The sequence below is a fragment of the Trichomycterus rosablanca genome, chromosome 1 (genome assembly GCF_030014385.1).
Source record: "Trichomycterus rosablanca isolate fTriRos1 chromosome 1, fTriRos1.hap1, whole genome shotgun sequence".
NCBI classification, from domain to species: Eukaryota; Metazoa; Chordata; class Actinopteri; order Siluriformes; family Trichomycteridae; genus Trichomycterus; species Trichomycterus rosablanca.
In genome coordinates, this window is record NC_085988.1 from 38,094,045 (window position 1) to 38,110,672 (window position 16,628).

A 16,628-nucleotide genomic window follows, 5' to 3' on the forward strand; every position below is an offset into this window, starting at 1 on the left:
GCTATAGATCAGCACCACCTACTAGTTTTTGTAGGTCCAACAGTATTCCTCTATAATGAAAAGAACTCGCCCTACTTGTTCTTTAAAACACTGGAATAACTGTACCAAATCAAGCTATTAGCTGGCATTTGATACTGCTGCAGCTATGATGCATTTTTCATAGAAGAAATTTTAATAAATCCCAATAAGCAGACCATGTTCATTGTAAACAAGCTGGACTGCAAATGCACACCAGGTTTTAGGCTGAAACAGTGTCTATAGTGGGAGTAGTCCTGTGGGTGTGCGTCCAAGGGGACTCTGTGGTTAGTTGGTTGTTAGAGGCAGTCAGAATGCCGTGTTCCCCCACAGGAGTGTTGGTTCTGGCGAGAAGCTCGTCCATTTGTTCATGCGGCCTCTTCCCCCGCTCACGCAGGCTTAAGGGGGGCGGCGCAGGCCCCCAAGGGAGCCATTACACACTGTAGCGCCGCTAATTAATCGAGTGGGAACTCATGCTCATCCTTTTTAATTGCACTGTGGACTTTGCCAAACTATTTTCCAGGACTGCCACTTGTGAAGGTAACAGTCTTTTAACAGCAAAAGGAGTGACTGCCCTTTTTTTCCTTAGTGCTGAACATTCGCGCTTTACACTTGAGCGCTGCTTGTGTCAGCCTCTCGGTGTGTTGTCGTTTTGACTTTGGTTGACACTGTGGTAGCAGTCTTTGTTTAGGCTGTCAGGAGCCTCTGAAAATCCAGAAGCAGTCAACAAAGCTTTCAAGCTTTTAAAACAACGCTTTGTGCGTTTTCTTTGTTAGCTCTGATGTTTCTTAGAATCAAAGGAATGAAAATATTAAAAGTGTTTTAATTTAGATGAAACACGAACTTGGATTGAGCACTTTTTTTAAAAGTTTTAAAAGATGCCAGTAGCAACCAGAAAATGACATTGAAGACAGGGTCAGATGTTTTCCTCAGAAAAGTTATCTTCCTTTTTCTGAATCTCTGCAATACAAATCAATCTTTTTTGAAAAATATTTTTAAAAAGTATGTGACAGTAACAGCCATTTAAATATCACTTCCTTTGGTTTTGAAATAAAATGTCCAACAAGCTCATGGTCAGATGTCCAAACATTTGTGGCCACACAGTGTAGTTGCTGGTTATAAAGGGGAAAAAAATTAGGAAAGCACAATAATCTGGTTGATCACACCACTGTTCATTTATTCATCATGTTATCAGTCAGATTTAAACCTAAAAATGACTAAAAACCCAGGTGGCAGTTTAATAATTCTTCTCAAATGGCACAATTTGTGGAAAAAATAAATGAGGTTGAGAGTTGGGTTCATTTAAATTCTATCTGTCATATTTAAAAAAATTAGTAGTTGGTTTGCTGTATTGGTTTGCTTAATTCAGTGCATATGTGTTAATATATGTGTTATATGGGTAAACACTGAAGAGAACTCGATTTTTATAAAATTGGTAGCTTTCTTAAAAAATGACTGACTTTCTCTTTATGTTCCCATTTAATTTAAATTAACGTTGTCCTTCCTTTAAATTAGTTGCTTAGTTACCTTGTTCTGTCTAAAGGTGCCTGCTTAAAAATAGCTTGGGCAAACTAATAGAATAAAAACATGATATGCTGTTAACGCTAAGCTTTTCAAGTGCTTGTGAACAATGCAAGTACATAAGAACATTCTATAAAGATAGAGAGCGTGATAGAGGAGTTTTTGTGTTAATTTCAATGAAAATTTTAGACATCAATTAGCTAAACTGTGGTGCTTAAATGATATTAGATATAATAAAAAAAAAAAGGAACATAACATCACATTATTCTCTGCCCTCTGTTGGCAGTAATGGCTCAGCAACGTCAGAAGATCTGTTCTGGAAGCTGGATGCCCTTCAGATGTTTGTGATGGACCTGCACTGGCCAGAGCTGGAGTTCGCGAAACATCTTGAGCAGAGATTAAAGCTCATGGCCAGCGATATGATGGAAGCCTGTGTAAAAAGGTCAAGTCATTATCCAAACACTGCACCTAAGCACATAAAATGAATAAGAACTGGTTTTGTTGACTTTTAGTTCAATTGTTCTGACTTACTGCATTTCTGATCTGATCAACTAAATAAGATAAATGGGTGTGACTATAAGAAAGAGGCACACGCAAAATGTGTCTGCTTTGTTGAGTGTGTCTATCAAACACTAAGACACACAAATGCAGTTATGTAAAACCTATTTTACCATCTGTCTTGTGCAAGTATCCCATATAATATAGAGTTGATGTAATGCATGGATACTCACTAAGTGACTTGTCTTGTAAACCACTTCTGTCTTTTGGTTAAAAAATAAAAATCATCCTGGTTTTTTGATTATGCAATGTATATACATTCTAATTACATGTGTGACAACAGTGTATCTATCTATCTATCGATCGATCGATCGATCGATCGATCGATCGATCGATAGATAGATAGATAGATAGATAGATAGATAGATAGATAGATAGATAGATAGATAGATAGATATATATATATATATATATATATATATATATATATATGTATATACAGATCAACCATAACATTAAAACCACCTACTTGTTTCTACACACACTGTCCATTTTATCAGCTCCACTTACCATATAGAAGCACCATCTGTCCATCTGTTCCTTTACATACTTTTTTTAACCTGCCCCCACAGGACCACCACGGAGCAGGTATTATTTGGGTGGTGGATCATTCTCAGCACTGCAGTGACACTGACATGGTGGTGGTGTGTTAGTGTGTGTTGTGCTGGTATGAGTGGATCAGCAAAGCAGCGCTGCTGGTCCTGGGAGAGTCCTTACCATTGAAGAACATAACTATTTTACTTTGCTAAGTTTTAGGGTGTTTTTGAAGTTGTACCTTTTTTTATCCACAGGACCAAAGTAGCGTTTGACTGTAAGATGCAAAAGTCAAGCAAGTCCACAGTCTTCAGGGTGCCTTTATCTGTTTGCACCATGTTTAACATTCTTATGGATGCCAAAAAGCAGTACTACAAACTTTGCATTCTCGATCAAGGCCAAGAGGTAAACCACAGTCACACCAGGTCTATCTAATAATGTAAACAGTTGTATATACATATCATTTAGAGAATCCAGAATCATTGGCACATCTGGCATTGTCTGTTTGGATAATTAGCTTACTCGTCTACTTAAATTCGCCCACCTCTGCAATTAGTACTTGTACATCCTCCTATTGCCATCACAACAGCTCACAACAGTCTTTCCCAATAATGCTTAATGATCACAGAGCAGGGAGTCATAAATGTCTGTGTGTGCCACTTCTTTTTACCCTGCCAACGATGCCAATATAACTGGAGCTGACTCAAAAATAAAAAGTGCATTTAGGTATTAACTGTGTGTGAGCTGTGATTTAAATATGCTTTATTTACAAACGATATTTCTGGAAAAGTTTGGACGCTTTATAAAATGCAATAAAAAAACTGTTATTTGTTGATTCTCATTCATTTTTATTTACCTGACAAAAGTACAAAGATGTCTGCAACACTAGATGGAAAAAGACTTAAGTTAATTTAAGTCTTGCATTGTGAAATGTTCTTTTTGAATGGATTGACAAGTCTCTTATGAGGTTTGACGGACAGTGTTGAGCCACGACCTATTCTTCTTGTAAATACTAAACCTTTGGTGGATTCCTTTATACCCAGTCTTGATACTCTCACCTGTTACCAGTTCACTTGTTTATTGGAACATTTCACAATGGTGTATTTAAAATTTTAATTCTATAAACCTTTTACTTTTATTTTGCCCCTGTCTCAACTTTTTTGAGTGTGTTGCAGGCACCAAACTAAAAATGTTTGATACTTACAAAATGCAATCAAGTTGGTCAACCAAAACTTCATGACAATTAATTAATCACAGATTTTTATAGTATTTTACAAAATGTCCCTTTTTTTCCAGAAGTGGCATTTCTTATTTTGTTTCAGGCACCTTCCGAGTGAACTGTAAACCATGTACATGTGCACAAAATTTACAGCATTTTTATAGCAGTAATGATTCATTCATGGTCAATGATTTAAATGATTCAGTATATGATAGTTATTACTTTTACTTTTATACTTTTATACATCCTAGCAAGAATTATAGCCAAAGAGCATTTAGCACAGCTCCAAATATAAATTTCAGCTATAACATATTTCTTAGTTCTTATTATAAGAGATATAGAAATAAATATCTTTTCTGCTGTAGTTTTTTTAGTTTAAATAGTCTATGGTGTACAAGGAAGTGTAACGACTGGAATTGTATGTGATATTTTCCCCAAGCTTCTAAGGTTTTCCTTATCAAATAACCTATAACAAATATCTAATTCCTATATCAAATATCAATATAAAAATCAAAACCTATATCAAATTCAAATATTAACAAAATTAAATTTTTTTATGTGTGGAGATTAAAGTACGGAGTAAGGAGAGCTACCCATCTGCAATAACATACACTAATCAGTCATAACATTAAAACCACCTCCTTGTTTCTACACTCACTGTCATTTTATCAGCTCCGCTTACCATATAGAAGCACTTTGTAGTTCTACAATTATTGACTGTAGTCCATCTGTTTTTAACCTGCTTTCACCCTGTTCTTCAATGGTCAGGACCCCCACAGGACAACCACAGAGCAGGTATTATTTAGGTGGTGGTGGTGTGTTTGTGTGTTGTGCTGGTATGAGTGGATCAGACACAGCAGTGCTGCTGGAGTTTTTAAATACCGTGTCCACTCACTGTCCACTCTATTAGACACTGCTACCTGGTTGGTCCACCTTGTAGATGTAAAGTCAGAGACGAGCGCTCATCTATTGCTGCTGTTTAAGTTGGTCATCTTCTAGACCTTCCTCATTGGTCACAGGACGCTGCCCACAGGGCGCTGTTGGCTGGATATATTTTTGGTCGGTGGACTATTGTCAGTCCAGCAGTGACAGTGAGGTGTTTAAAAACTCCATCAGCATTGCTGTGTCTGATCCACTTATACCAGCACAACACACACTAACACACCACCACCATGTCAGTGTCACTGCAGTGCTGAGAATGATCCACCACCCAAATAATACCTGCTCTGTAGTGGTCCTGTGGTGGTCCTGACCATTGAAGAACAGCATGAAAGGAGACTAACAAAGCATGCAGAGAAACAGATGGACTACAGTCAGTAATTGTAGAACTTCAAAGTGCTTCTATATGGTAAGTGGAGCTGATAAAATGGACAGTGAGTGTAGAAACAAGGAGGTGGTTTTAATGTTATGGCTGATCAGTGTATATTCAATTCTTTCTACACAAATTTCTAATGTTATAGTGTCTTAAATGTAAGAATTGCAGAAAATGCTTCAGCATTACTTCAAATTGGTTTTACAGTGTAGCAAACCATGTTTTAACTTTTTTTTGCTTGTATACCATGCTCAAATAGCTCTCTTGAAGTATTGCCTTAAAACTGAACAAAGATTTTTTGTACTAAAGGCCTCAGTGCCAGTAGCTTACTCATGATCAGGTCTTCTAGACCGGACTGGTCTGAAGTATTCAAAAACAATGCCAAATCACTACCTACCAAAAAGTCATAACATTTTCAGTGAATCAGTTCATTGTGGCACAATGCCTTTTTTTATTTGTTTTTGATTTCGTATAGCTGGTTTATTTATCTAATATCTGTTTTTGTGTTTTACTTTATGTTAATTCTTCATCTAGCTTATGTCTTTTCTTTTTACCCATGTTTCCTTCTTTTTATTTATGTATCCTGTTCATCACTGCATGAATTCAAGATTAACACACAGTGGGTAAGTTTACAGTCTTATTGGCGTTCAGTCTGTACAAACAGTTTGCTTTATAAATTCAAATTTATATTTACTAGTGAATTACACTAGATGTTACAAGATATGAGCAGATTAATGATAAGGAAAATACCTCTAAAATGATGTGATCATAATTATCTGTTTGGAGAAAAAATAGTGTTGCTTGTATGATCACAGAACATTATACCAACAGTGAAGTATGGAAGTGATTTATCACATAATTGGAGTGACAATTAACAAACCCCACATATAAAGCAAAAAAATCTAAACAATGGTTTCTAAAAATAATAATAATAATGTGTGGGTGCTTGCATGGTCCAGCCGATTTTCTGATTTTAATTTTATTGAAAATATATGCATCCATCAGAGCACCACCCTTGTAACCTTGGGAGATTAATGACAGTTTGTCAAAATGAATTGGTCAGAATAAAAAAAGCATCTTAAATTTTGAAAAAAAAAAACATTTTTAATGGTTTAGCAAAACCAGTGTTAATGTTAATTAAATTGTGTTAATCTTTTCTCTTATCGATTTGCCTTTTGTGTTTGTTTAGATTCATTTTTTCATACTTAAGTCAAAATTGATTGTTTGTTCAATTGTTGTGAATATGTACACTAGAAGTATATTAAACAAAAAAAAAACTTCCAAACAAGCAGCTTTTCTCTTTGTGTGCATTTCAGACTTGAAAAATGTAGTATGATTTGTGCTAATTAAGGATGTGCTAAGATATTTGCATAGGTTATAATAATGTCTGTCACAGAAATAAATAAGGTAATGAAAAGAACCTGGTTATAAATAGTTATTTCTCAATATTCAATGTACTAATATGCAGTAAATGATCCAACACACCTTTATTTGTGCCATGTCTTGCAATGAAATCTCTGATGCTGTTGTATAAACACACACAGACTGTGTTCCAAATGGCTTCCTACACCCTAAAATGTGCACTTTGTTTAACAGAGCTTGTATGCAGCCTTGTACAGGAATGTGTTGGGACAGTACTTATTGGCACATAAGTGGCACACAAAGACTAGTGTCAACCTACCAATTATATGCATGTCTGTATATAAATTTAAAATTGCTTTTCTTTGTTTCGTCTGTTGTATAGAAATTATAGGGCCAACCGTACTGCATTTAATTAGGAGAGCATATCATATCACTACCTCCATATTGAACAGTGGAGGTATTTGGCATTAAGAAATGCCAACAAGCTTTAACGAAAATAAATATTACTTAAATAATCAAGTTTATTGAATTGCTGAGAGTATATTTACCCACTCAGTTGAATTTCTGTGGATTATGTTTATGTTTGGGTTTGTAATATCTAGATAAAAAATTTAGCCTGTTCTCGCTTCCATTGAAGGTGTTGGCACATTTCAGAAAGCAAGGTTATTCTTTAGAAACTGCTTTATCCCTTAAGTGCCTCTTACTGGATCACTCCCAGATAAATGTTTTCAAAAGAAATTATTGTTCTTTTGGTTTTCACACACAGCAAAGACCTTACAATTTAATCCCCTCTAATGCAGAAAGAGCCCTTGCAATTTGGCCCCCACAGTTATAAAAAAAGCAAACATGGAAGTGTTAATTGACGTAAAAAAAAAGTCCTTAAGATTCTCCCATAATTCAGTTTATGGAAAAATTGCTGTTTTGTATAGCGCCAAATGGTGAAAAGAAAATTAGGGCTGCCAGTGGTGCCCTCTCTGCACCCTCAATTTGTCACCGATCTACGCTCTTTATTGATTGAAATTTTTAATTTGGGTGTTCTTTAGATGTGCTGTGAAAGGGCATTGTTGGCAGAGATGAACTCCTGCTTGCCTTGCATGCAGCAAAGGCATCTATTCAATGAAGCCGAATGGAGGCTCTCGTTCCCTTTCACACACACACATGCACTCACTCTCTCACCCCCCCCCCCCCCTTTTTTCTTACTTTGTGTCCCTCTATCTTTTCTCTGTTTTTCTTCTAGTCTTTCCCTATCTTTTACCTCTCGTCTTTTTTCAGCATCATTTTTTTACACAGCAATAAATGAATCAAATTATCCAACGTGAAATGGCAGATTAATTGATTCCCAAACAAGCCTTTGCTCACTGTAGCTGGATGGGTCCTTTAAAAAAACATGAGGCTGGCTTTAATGCGGCCCGCTTAAAAAGTATCCTTCAAATTCCCTTTTCCCCAAACGGAAGAAACGAATTTCATTTCCTGTCATAATAACGCTTTTAGCTGCTTAACTCAACTAGGTTGGATGGAAAGATTTTTCTCTTTTATGGTATGTGTACATGGAATTATTTCATCTTATTCTTCTTCATTTGTTTTACTGTCAAAAGCATTTCTTAGATGTTGAGTGTGCAGGGGTGTTACTTGAAATTTTGGTTACCTTGAAAATATCAAGCATTGGGCCCTTCACGTACCCCATCCTGTCACACCAGGACTGTTTTAACCTATACTCTCTTTGTTATAGCACATTTATCTATTTTTTGTTATTTTACCAGATATTTATCTCTATCACACACAATAAAGCAATGCCTTTATTTGTCATATACACATGTACAGTACAATTATTTTTCGCATATATCGCAGCTTGTTTGGAAGCTGGGGTCAGAGTACAGGGTCAGCCATTGTACAATGCACCCAGAGCTGAGCGGTTTATGGGACTCAGGGGCCCATCGCTCTATCAACTAATCCACCACTGTCCCAAGAATAGATGAGGTTTCTGTAAAATTTGGGACATTTTGTAAAATGCAATAAAATGAAGAATCTATTAATTATTAAATATATACTTGTCTAAAAAAGAACAAGGAAATTACAAAATATGAAACGTTCATGAATTATGCTTGGGTATAAAAAGAGCAAAAAGCAAAAATCCAGCAGAGGCTCAATCTTAGCAGTGAAAGATGGGTTGTGTTGTACAAAATTGTGCCAAAATTTGTTAGAGAATTGACAGTTGTTTTAACAGAGCATTTCTTAAGATTTTAAATAATTCAGGTCTTTCACCATCTACCATACATAATATTGTTAAAAGATTGAGGGAATCCAGAATGTGTTAAATGTGTGTGACCTTCAAACAATCACAGAGGAAAGAACCGGACAACTGTAAACACAGACTGTTGAGCAGCTGAAGTCTTGTGTATCAAACAAAATTATACTTGCAAAACTGCAATAATTGGTGTCCTTAGTTCTTAAACCATTGAAAAGTCTTATTAATTGGAAAGATGATGGAACACAGAATTAAACATTCATCTGTCCCTGCTTGTTTTTGTGTTGCAGAGATTAAATTCTAAATGTGTTCATAATTTCCAAAATATAATTACATTGTTGAGTGCGAAAGTTGGAAATTAGTTTTAACTTTTGTAAGTTAAGTAAAAGTTTAAAAGAATGAACAAATAACAGATCCTTGTTTTTAATACATTTTACAAAACAACACAACTTTTATGGAAATGTGATCTGTAGATTGTTTGATCGATTTATTTTATGAAACTTTTTGGAAATTTGATCTGTAGATTGTTTGATCAATTTAGTGATTTGACATCTTGAAGTGGGTAAAAGATACTATAGTGCGCTTACTCCTTCTATTAGTCTAGTGATGAGTTATGCATACAGAATGTTCAATCAGTGCCTAAAAATGCTTTGTACAGACCTTTGTCTTATTAATCTGTTTTGGCTTTGTGATTGATTCGATATGATCATCCTTAGCATTCTGTTTGAGAGCTTCTATACAACCATGACTTTTCTGTGCTCATAAGATAAACAGCTGTAACATGTTGATTAATTAATAATTAACAAGATTTTTAAATAATTTTTTTAAATAATTAACAGCTGTAAGGTCAAGAAAAGGTTTATGTTGCCTTGGTTTTTAAATTAGGAATAAATGTAATCTGATTTCATAAACAAACCACCACCCACACACCTTATTATATTTTACATTTGAAATACAGTATGTGTTTGTATAACGTTTGTTTTAGCTGCTGTTTACTGCATTTTCTTACCTTATTTTAGGCATTAACGCTAAATGAATAAACAAGCGAGTAAAGTAATGAAGTGACTAAGTGAATAAGTATTAAGTCTGACTAAGTGGGCTCTCACGTATTATTGTAATCAATGATTACATATTTTGGCCAGAAACAGAAGTCCACTCTGATGATCCTAAGTGTTTAAGATTTCTAGATCTTACATACCTGTGTTATCACACACACATACTCATGTTCAGCCTAGGGTTACCTGTTACACATGAATGAGACAGGTTGCTTCTTGCAATTCTGTACTAATTGAATCTCTGTATTGATACATGTGCTTAAAGCTACCACATTATTGAATAATCAAAACTCTGTATTTAACCTATATGGCCAAAACTATATGGACACTTTTTCTAATTATTGAGTTTAGGTTTTTCAACCACAACAGTGGCTAACAAGTGTAATAAATACATTATTTAAAGGAAATTATATGCTTCCAACATTGCAGCAACAGTTTAGGGAAGGACCTTTCCTTTTCTAGCATATAAAGCCAGATCTATAAAGACAAGCTTGGTTTAAAGAAACTTCAGTGGCCTGCACAAAGCCCTAACCTCAGCCTTATTGAACAGCTTTGGAATGAACTAGAACATCAATTGAGGCTTGACCTCTTGACCAACCTCAATGCCCAGCCATACAAATGCTATTTGACTGAATGGACACAAATCCAACATACATACTTCAGAGACTTGTAAGAAGCATTCTCATGGCTCAACAGGCTCATGGTGAGATGTCCAAATACAAAGCTTTATAAAGAAACTGTTGACAGGATTGGTGTAAAGAACACTGGAGACCTGCATTGATCAGCAGGGATAAATTGTAATATTAATTGTGAGCCAGTTCCGGTCACCCTACATTACTGGCTGACTTTACAGATGCTTTTCGAGTCTGTCATAGACGCAAAGGAGGGCTTCATATTAGTACCCAAATAAGATGTCCAACAAGCTTATGGTCAGGTGTCCACATACTTCTGGCAATATAGTGTATGTCTACAAGCTACCATGTTATATTTTTCTTACGTTTTTTGTTATTATAATCTCCACAGCAACAGTACCATTCCAAAATTGATGTTTTGATCGATGAAACCTTTAAAGAAATGATGTCCTGTCTTGTTTCAAAGGTACAAATTCTTGATTATCATACAAATAATCTTACATGCCTATTTTAGGTTTAGATTTTAGGTTAACGTTTGCAAAATCTTTTGCTCACACTTAATTGTGCTCTGATGAATGCCTTAAAGTGCTTAAATTAGACTGAATGAATATAGAATTGGAATGAATGCTATGTTTTTGTCAAGAAACCTCTCTTATGAAGCTAACGGCTGACTTATGGTATTTTGCTATTACTCAGTTTTTTTTTTCTTTTACTTAACATTCTCTTGAGCTGCTAAGCATTTAATTTGGTACCTATGCTGTTAAAATGTGTTTTCATTATCTCATCATCTATGAATTTCCCCGTCTTCTGCACCTGCAGTTTGCGGCTGTTTTGGATGGTGTGTTGTCCAAGCTTTCACGATATGATGAAGGAACGTTCTTTTCTTCAATTCTTTCTTTTACTGTGAGTATTTTTTCTCCTTTAATCAAGTGCCAAAAATAAGATACAAGATAAAGTTTATAAAGCCTATTGATGCCCTGTCTTAAAGGTAAAAGCAGCAGCCAAGTATGTGGACGTCCCAGTAAGTGTTACTCAGCTTAGACCTGTTAGTGAATATTGTCTGCATGAAGCTGTGGTGCCTGCTTTGTGACTGTGTACAGTGTATTTTATTTAGCACATGCACCCATTTTTGTGTTTGCCAGTTTTTAATTTAGTGTGAACTGTGGTTTCCAACTTTACAGTGTCTTAGTCCAGTATTTTAGCATCTCTTAATAAACAGTGCTATTTCAATATTATGTTTTATCATGTGAATATTTTTTTATATATAATATGTGATCCTGCCAACATGATCTGCGATCTTGTAGTGATCTTTGACATCGCACTGTCCTTTGATATTTATATGTATTATGTAATCAAGACAGCATTCTTGTATCTATGTAATATTACTCATCTCTGGTCAACCCTCAGCCTATCAGATGTAGAAACACTTAAACATGCATTGGGGGTGGCACGGTGGCTAAGTGGGTATCACTGTCGCCTCACAGCAAGAAGGTCCTGGGTTTAATCCCCAGGTGGGGCGGTCCAGGTCCCTTCTGTGTGGAGTTTGCATGTTCTCCCCGTGTCTGCATGGGTTTACCGGTTTCCTCCCACAGTCCAAAGACATGCAAGTAAGGTGAACTGGAGATACAAAATTGTCCATGACTGTGTTTGATTTAACCTTGTGAACTGATGAATCTTGTGTAATGAGTAACTACTGTTCCTGTCATGAATGTAACCAAAGTGTAAAACATGACGTTAAAATCCTAATAAACAAACAAGCAAACAAAACATGCATTGGTGACATAAGGGTTAGACTACTGTAATGTCCCTCTATCTGGTCTGACTGTTGAAGCCCTCAGTAGGCTACAGTATGTACAAAATGCTAATGCTAAAATTCTCCCCTACTCTACCACTGACCACATCTTTGTATTACTGCATGAGTCCTCACTACCTGGTTGAGCTTTACATCAATATTACCTTTCTCATATTCCAAGGTTTAAGTTGACCACTATGGGTGGTAAATCTGTTAGTGTGGTAGCTCCTCAATTGTGGAATATTATGGAAGTCTATCAGTGATGCTCTTTACTCTCTTTATTCATTTAAATTTCTCATAAAGACTTCATGGTTCCATCTGTACTTGAACATTATACATGTAATTTTCTTTTTGTTTGTACTTCTGTTTAATGTGTTTATGTTCTTTGGTTGTAAAAGCTTCCTTGAGCATGGGAAAGGCACTATATAAATAAAAGTGGTGATATGTACTCAGCAAATGACAACATAAAAAAATGTTTCATAATTAATATGTTGCAGTGAGCTGCAGTTGCGATCAAAATTATTCATCCCCAAGTGCAAATTAGGTTGTTAACAAACTTTACAAAATTTTCAGCTCTTGTCAATAAAGCAATCAAACAAGAACCATTAAAATAGCTTAATACTACTAATTTAATAAATGGTTTCTTCAGATTCAACTCAAAATGACTTTCAATGACTACTTCAGTCTCTAAATTATTAAACCCCCTGAATAGAATCCCTCATTAGAGCATACAAGCACACCTAATGTAAATGATTAAGGGCTTCATTTTGTGTTGAATTTTGAACAACAAAAAAAAGCTATTTGAATTGTTCTTGTTTGCTAATAAACCTGATTTGCACTGCGGATTAAATAATTTTGATTGCAACTGTATTGTAGTGTCAGGGTACATCTTACAACTGGCTAAGCAGCACTAATTGCTAACCCATGATGGCTTTAAATCATTGTAACTATCCATAAAGTTGTTGACATTGGGCCTAATCTTACTATTACTATACTTACTATAAAATATACTATTAATTTAAACAATTTTAAAAGAAAAATTATATTAAAAAATTATAATAATTAGTGTAGTATGTATTTTTTTTTTCTTTTTGATGCCAAAAGTATGGCCTAAAATTCATTTTGTGGGGGAAATAAAAACAAAAAAATGTAATATGCTGTAAATCCACTTTTAATTTGCACTTGTGTCTTTTGACTCGGTTAATTATAAATATGTACCATTAATATGAAGTTGCTGGGTCTTTGCAGCTATAACTGCCTTCTGTAATAACCTATTGACTTGCAAGTCCATTCGTTGGACACTTGTAACCTTGGAGAATTAAGGACGTTTGCCAAGAGTAACATGTCAAAATTAAACCTCAATGCTTCAAAAATGCTTGTTATTATTTCTTACCCTAGACATGTTCAAGATGTAATTGCCAACAACAGCTTTATCACAAGTACTTAATCCTGATTAAGTTTTGTTCATGGCATTAGTGTCTTGGCAGTTTAATTTCCCTTTTACGTTACTCTTACATTACAATGTAAGCTCCACTTCGTGCTTTTCTGTGATGAGAACCTGGCACCCTGTAAGCCCATTTCACTACCATGCTAGACGAAAGAGAGAGCCTTGCTTTGGTCTGGCCTTTGGCACTGAACATTTCTGGGCCTTTGTCATGAAATTTTAAGCTCTCCTGCTCTTTTGTGAGGGCTGCCATTCACAGGCTGGGATATTCTGGCAAGGCAAGACCTGCTGGTAGCTCACTTAAACGTATTTAGCCACACATTCACACCCGTACAAACACATGCTTTGGTTTAAAGCTGATGCTCTCACATACACATTAACACTCTACCATCAAACTATTTACCCCATACGTACTTCTCATACATGCCATGCAAACACTTCACACATGCTGCTTCATCCTACTCTTACTCTGTTTCTGTTATACACACACACAGACACACACACAGTGAATCAGGCCCTCGCACGCATTGATACACCTGCACCTGGGCAGTGAATAAAGCAGTGGCAGGAAGCCAGAGCAGCAGCTCTGTGTAATTACAGCGTATTTGTCTCTGCTTCCTTTTCTCGTCTATTTCCCATTCCCATTGCTTATCCCCTCAGCTTAACCAGTCATTAACCTGGCCTTAATCACACCATCCCACACCTCTCTATTGATTTAGTCACACAGTGCCTTACTGCCCCGCACCCCTGCCTGTCCCTAGCTGCTCTTGCATTGTTCTCGCTCCTGCAGCTCAAATGCTCTTATGTCCTCTCCTGTTGGTCTGCATGTGAGTTTGTGGGAATGATGAAAACCTGGCTTGGCTGACAGCTAATGTGCATAGGTGTGTATACTTGTTTGAGCTTGCAATGATGTGTGTGTCTGATTACCCTGTTGCACTGTCAAAACAAGTGGTAAAGGGTCACCTGGTCAGTCATATTATAGTTTGGATTTTTAAAAGTGACTTGTATTATTTTTGTAATTTTATAATTCTACCTCCGAGTTTAATTTTAAGCCATAATCATTTGTAATTTGTGCAACTTCACTTAGCATAACAGCTGTGAGTCTTCTCTTATAATCCAAAGCTAGGAATCTAAAATAATGAATCTCCCCATGTTCCTATAGTTCCTCTTTTGAGGACTGCCCTTTTTAGCTCACCCATAGGTTTTTAACAGGGGTTAAGTCTGTGATGGTATGTGCTCTAACAAGGTTACCAGTGTCTAGGGATTAGATTCCTTTCCATATAACCATTTTCCTTCTTACAGCTTAAACCCTATTTCCAGTTAAAGTTCCAGTGCGGTCACTTTTTTATTCAAAAAAGGCTAAAATGTTTGAAAATAGTTTGTTGGCATGGAGTGGGACATTAATTTTACATTTGGATGTGATCTTTAGAGAATTTTCTGCCTCTGAAGCCATGTTTCTACTGTGCATGGGAGCAAAATACATGAGCATCTCTTTCCGACAGATTTCTTCCAGTTCTGTTGTTCCCTTAACAGCATATATGAACAAGGACAATTTGGCCTATTAAAAGTAATGAATGATCATTTGAATAACTGAATGAATGAATGACCAGTGAAAAACCTAAACACTTTAAATTCTACGGTTTTGTTAAGTATATTTTTTTATTGAGGGCTTTTTATTTAGTTACTCATTTTTCCTTTAATCAAGGACTTAATCTAATCAAATATGCACACCTTTTAATATTAAAAATAGGCTTTAGACAATCTTAGAATTAAAAATGTTCTATAAATATAAATCTTATTTCTTCTAACTGGGTGGCACGGTGGCTAAGTGGGTAGCACTGTTGCCTCACAGCAAGAAGGTCCTGGGCTTGATCCCCAGGTGGGGCGGTTTGGGTCCTTTCTGTGTGGAGTTTGCATGTTTTCCCTGTATCTGCGTGGGTTTACTCCGGGTGCTCAGGTTTCCTCCCACAGTCCAAAGACATGCAGGTGAGGTAAATTGGTGATACTAAATTGTCCATGACTGTGTTTGATATAACCTTGTGAACTGATGAATCTTGTGTAATGAGTAACTACCGTTTCTGTCATGAATGTAACCAAAGTGTAAAACATGACGTTAAAATCCTAATAAACAAACAAACAAACAAAGCTACATTGAGGGATATTTCTGGAAATATTTATTTGGAGTGAAATAATGTATTAAAATTAACAAATGTAAGTAATCTATAAATGTTTTCATACTGCAAACTGCTTTGTAATTCATTTTCTAGACCATATCAGCCAATATGATTTTGGAACACATAAAGTGTATGCCAGAACTATGTAACTATGTGTATGTCAGAATTCTGCAGGCTATAAGCTGTTTATTGACTGTTAATAAAAAAAAAATGTTAAAGTTACTGTTTCTGACATTCACTTATTAGTGCAGTATAAAAGAGACGAAAGATGCAAGGTATTTAAATATCTGAAAAAATAATGACATGACTAAAATTAGGGTGTTTCTTTTCTTTAATGTTTTTATTGCTTAGTTTTAATTTAGCTGCACTTTGTATCCGGGTTTATTTCTCACATGCTTTTCTCTGGGGTGCTTAAGTGGCAATAGACACATCAGTATGTCAACTTTTTACCTGCTACACCTACGTACAGGCCGTCAACCGTACATGACTTGTCAACTGGCCCTTCAGGACACAGTATGTTTTGTGCATTCATGTTTAAAATGTAGGGATCCTTTCATTACTACATTTAGTCAGAAATGTAGGTGCTGTGCCCTTACAAACCTCAGGTTCTGTAAGCTCTTAATGCCATGCTGCCATGCTGTAACACACAAACATACCAGCTGTCAAGTATCTAAGCAATAAAACCTGAACAGAGGAGTGTCATTCTAATATCTGATGTCTAGTTATTTTACCATTCTCTACTGAAAGTCCAGGAGGGAATTTCCA

The 16,628-nt window shown here is 35.9% G+C and overlaps 1 protein-coding gene across 4 annotated transcripts in view; it reads left to right on the forward strand.

Moving 5' to 3' along the window:
- Positions 1 to 16,628, forward strand: part of cadps2 (Ca++-dependent secretion activator 2) — a 146,583-nt gene that overhangs the window by 120,498 nt on the left and 9,457 nt on the right. For 3 of the 4 annotated variants that reach the window (XM_062992326.1, XM_062992332.1, XM_062992320.1), the window contains 6 exons: positions 1,823 to 1,978; positions 2,886 to 3,033; positions 5,768 to 5,782; positions 10,845 to 10,919; positions 11,273 to 11,356; positions 11,442 to 11,474. In XM_062992326.1, coding sequence (XP_062848396.1) covers positions 1,823 to 1,978; positions 2,886 to 3,033; positions 5,768 to 5,782; positions 10,845 to 10,919; positions 11,273 to 11,356; positions 11,442 to 11,474 — 511 coding nt within the window. The remainder of the gene's footprint in view (positions 1 to 1,822; positions 1,979 to 2,885; positions 3,034 to 5,767; positions 5,783 to 10,844; positions 10,920 to 11,272; positions 11,357 to 11,441; positions 11,475 to 16,628) is intronic. The other variant, XM_062992335.1, reaches the window with a different exon arrangement.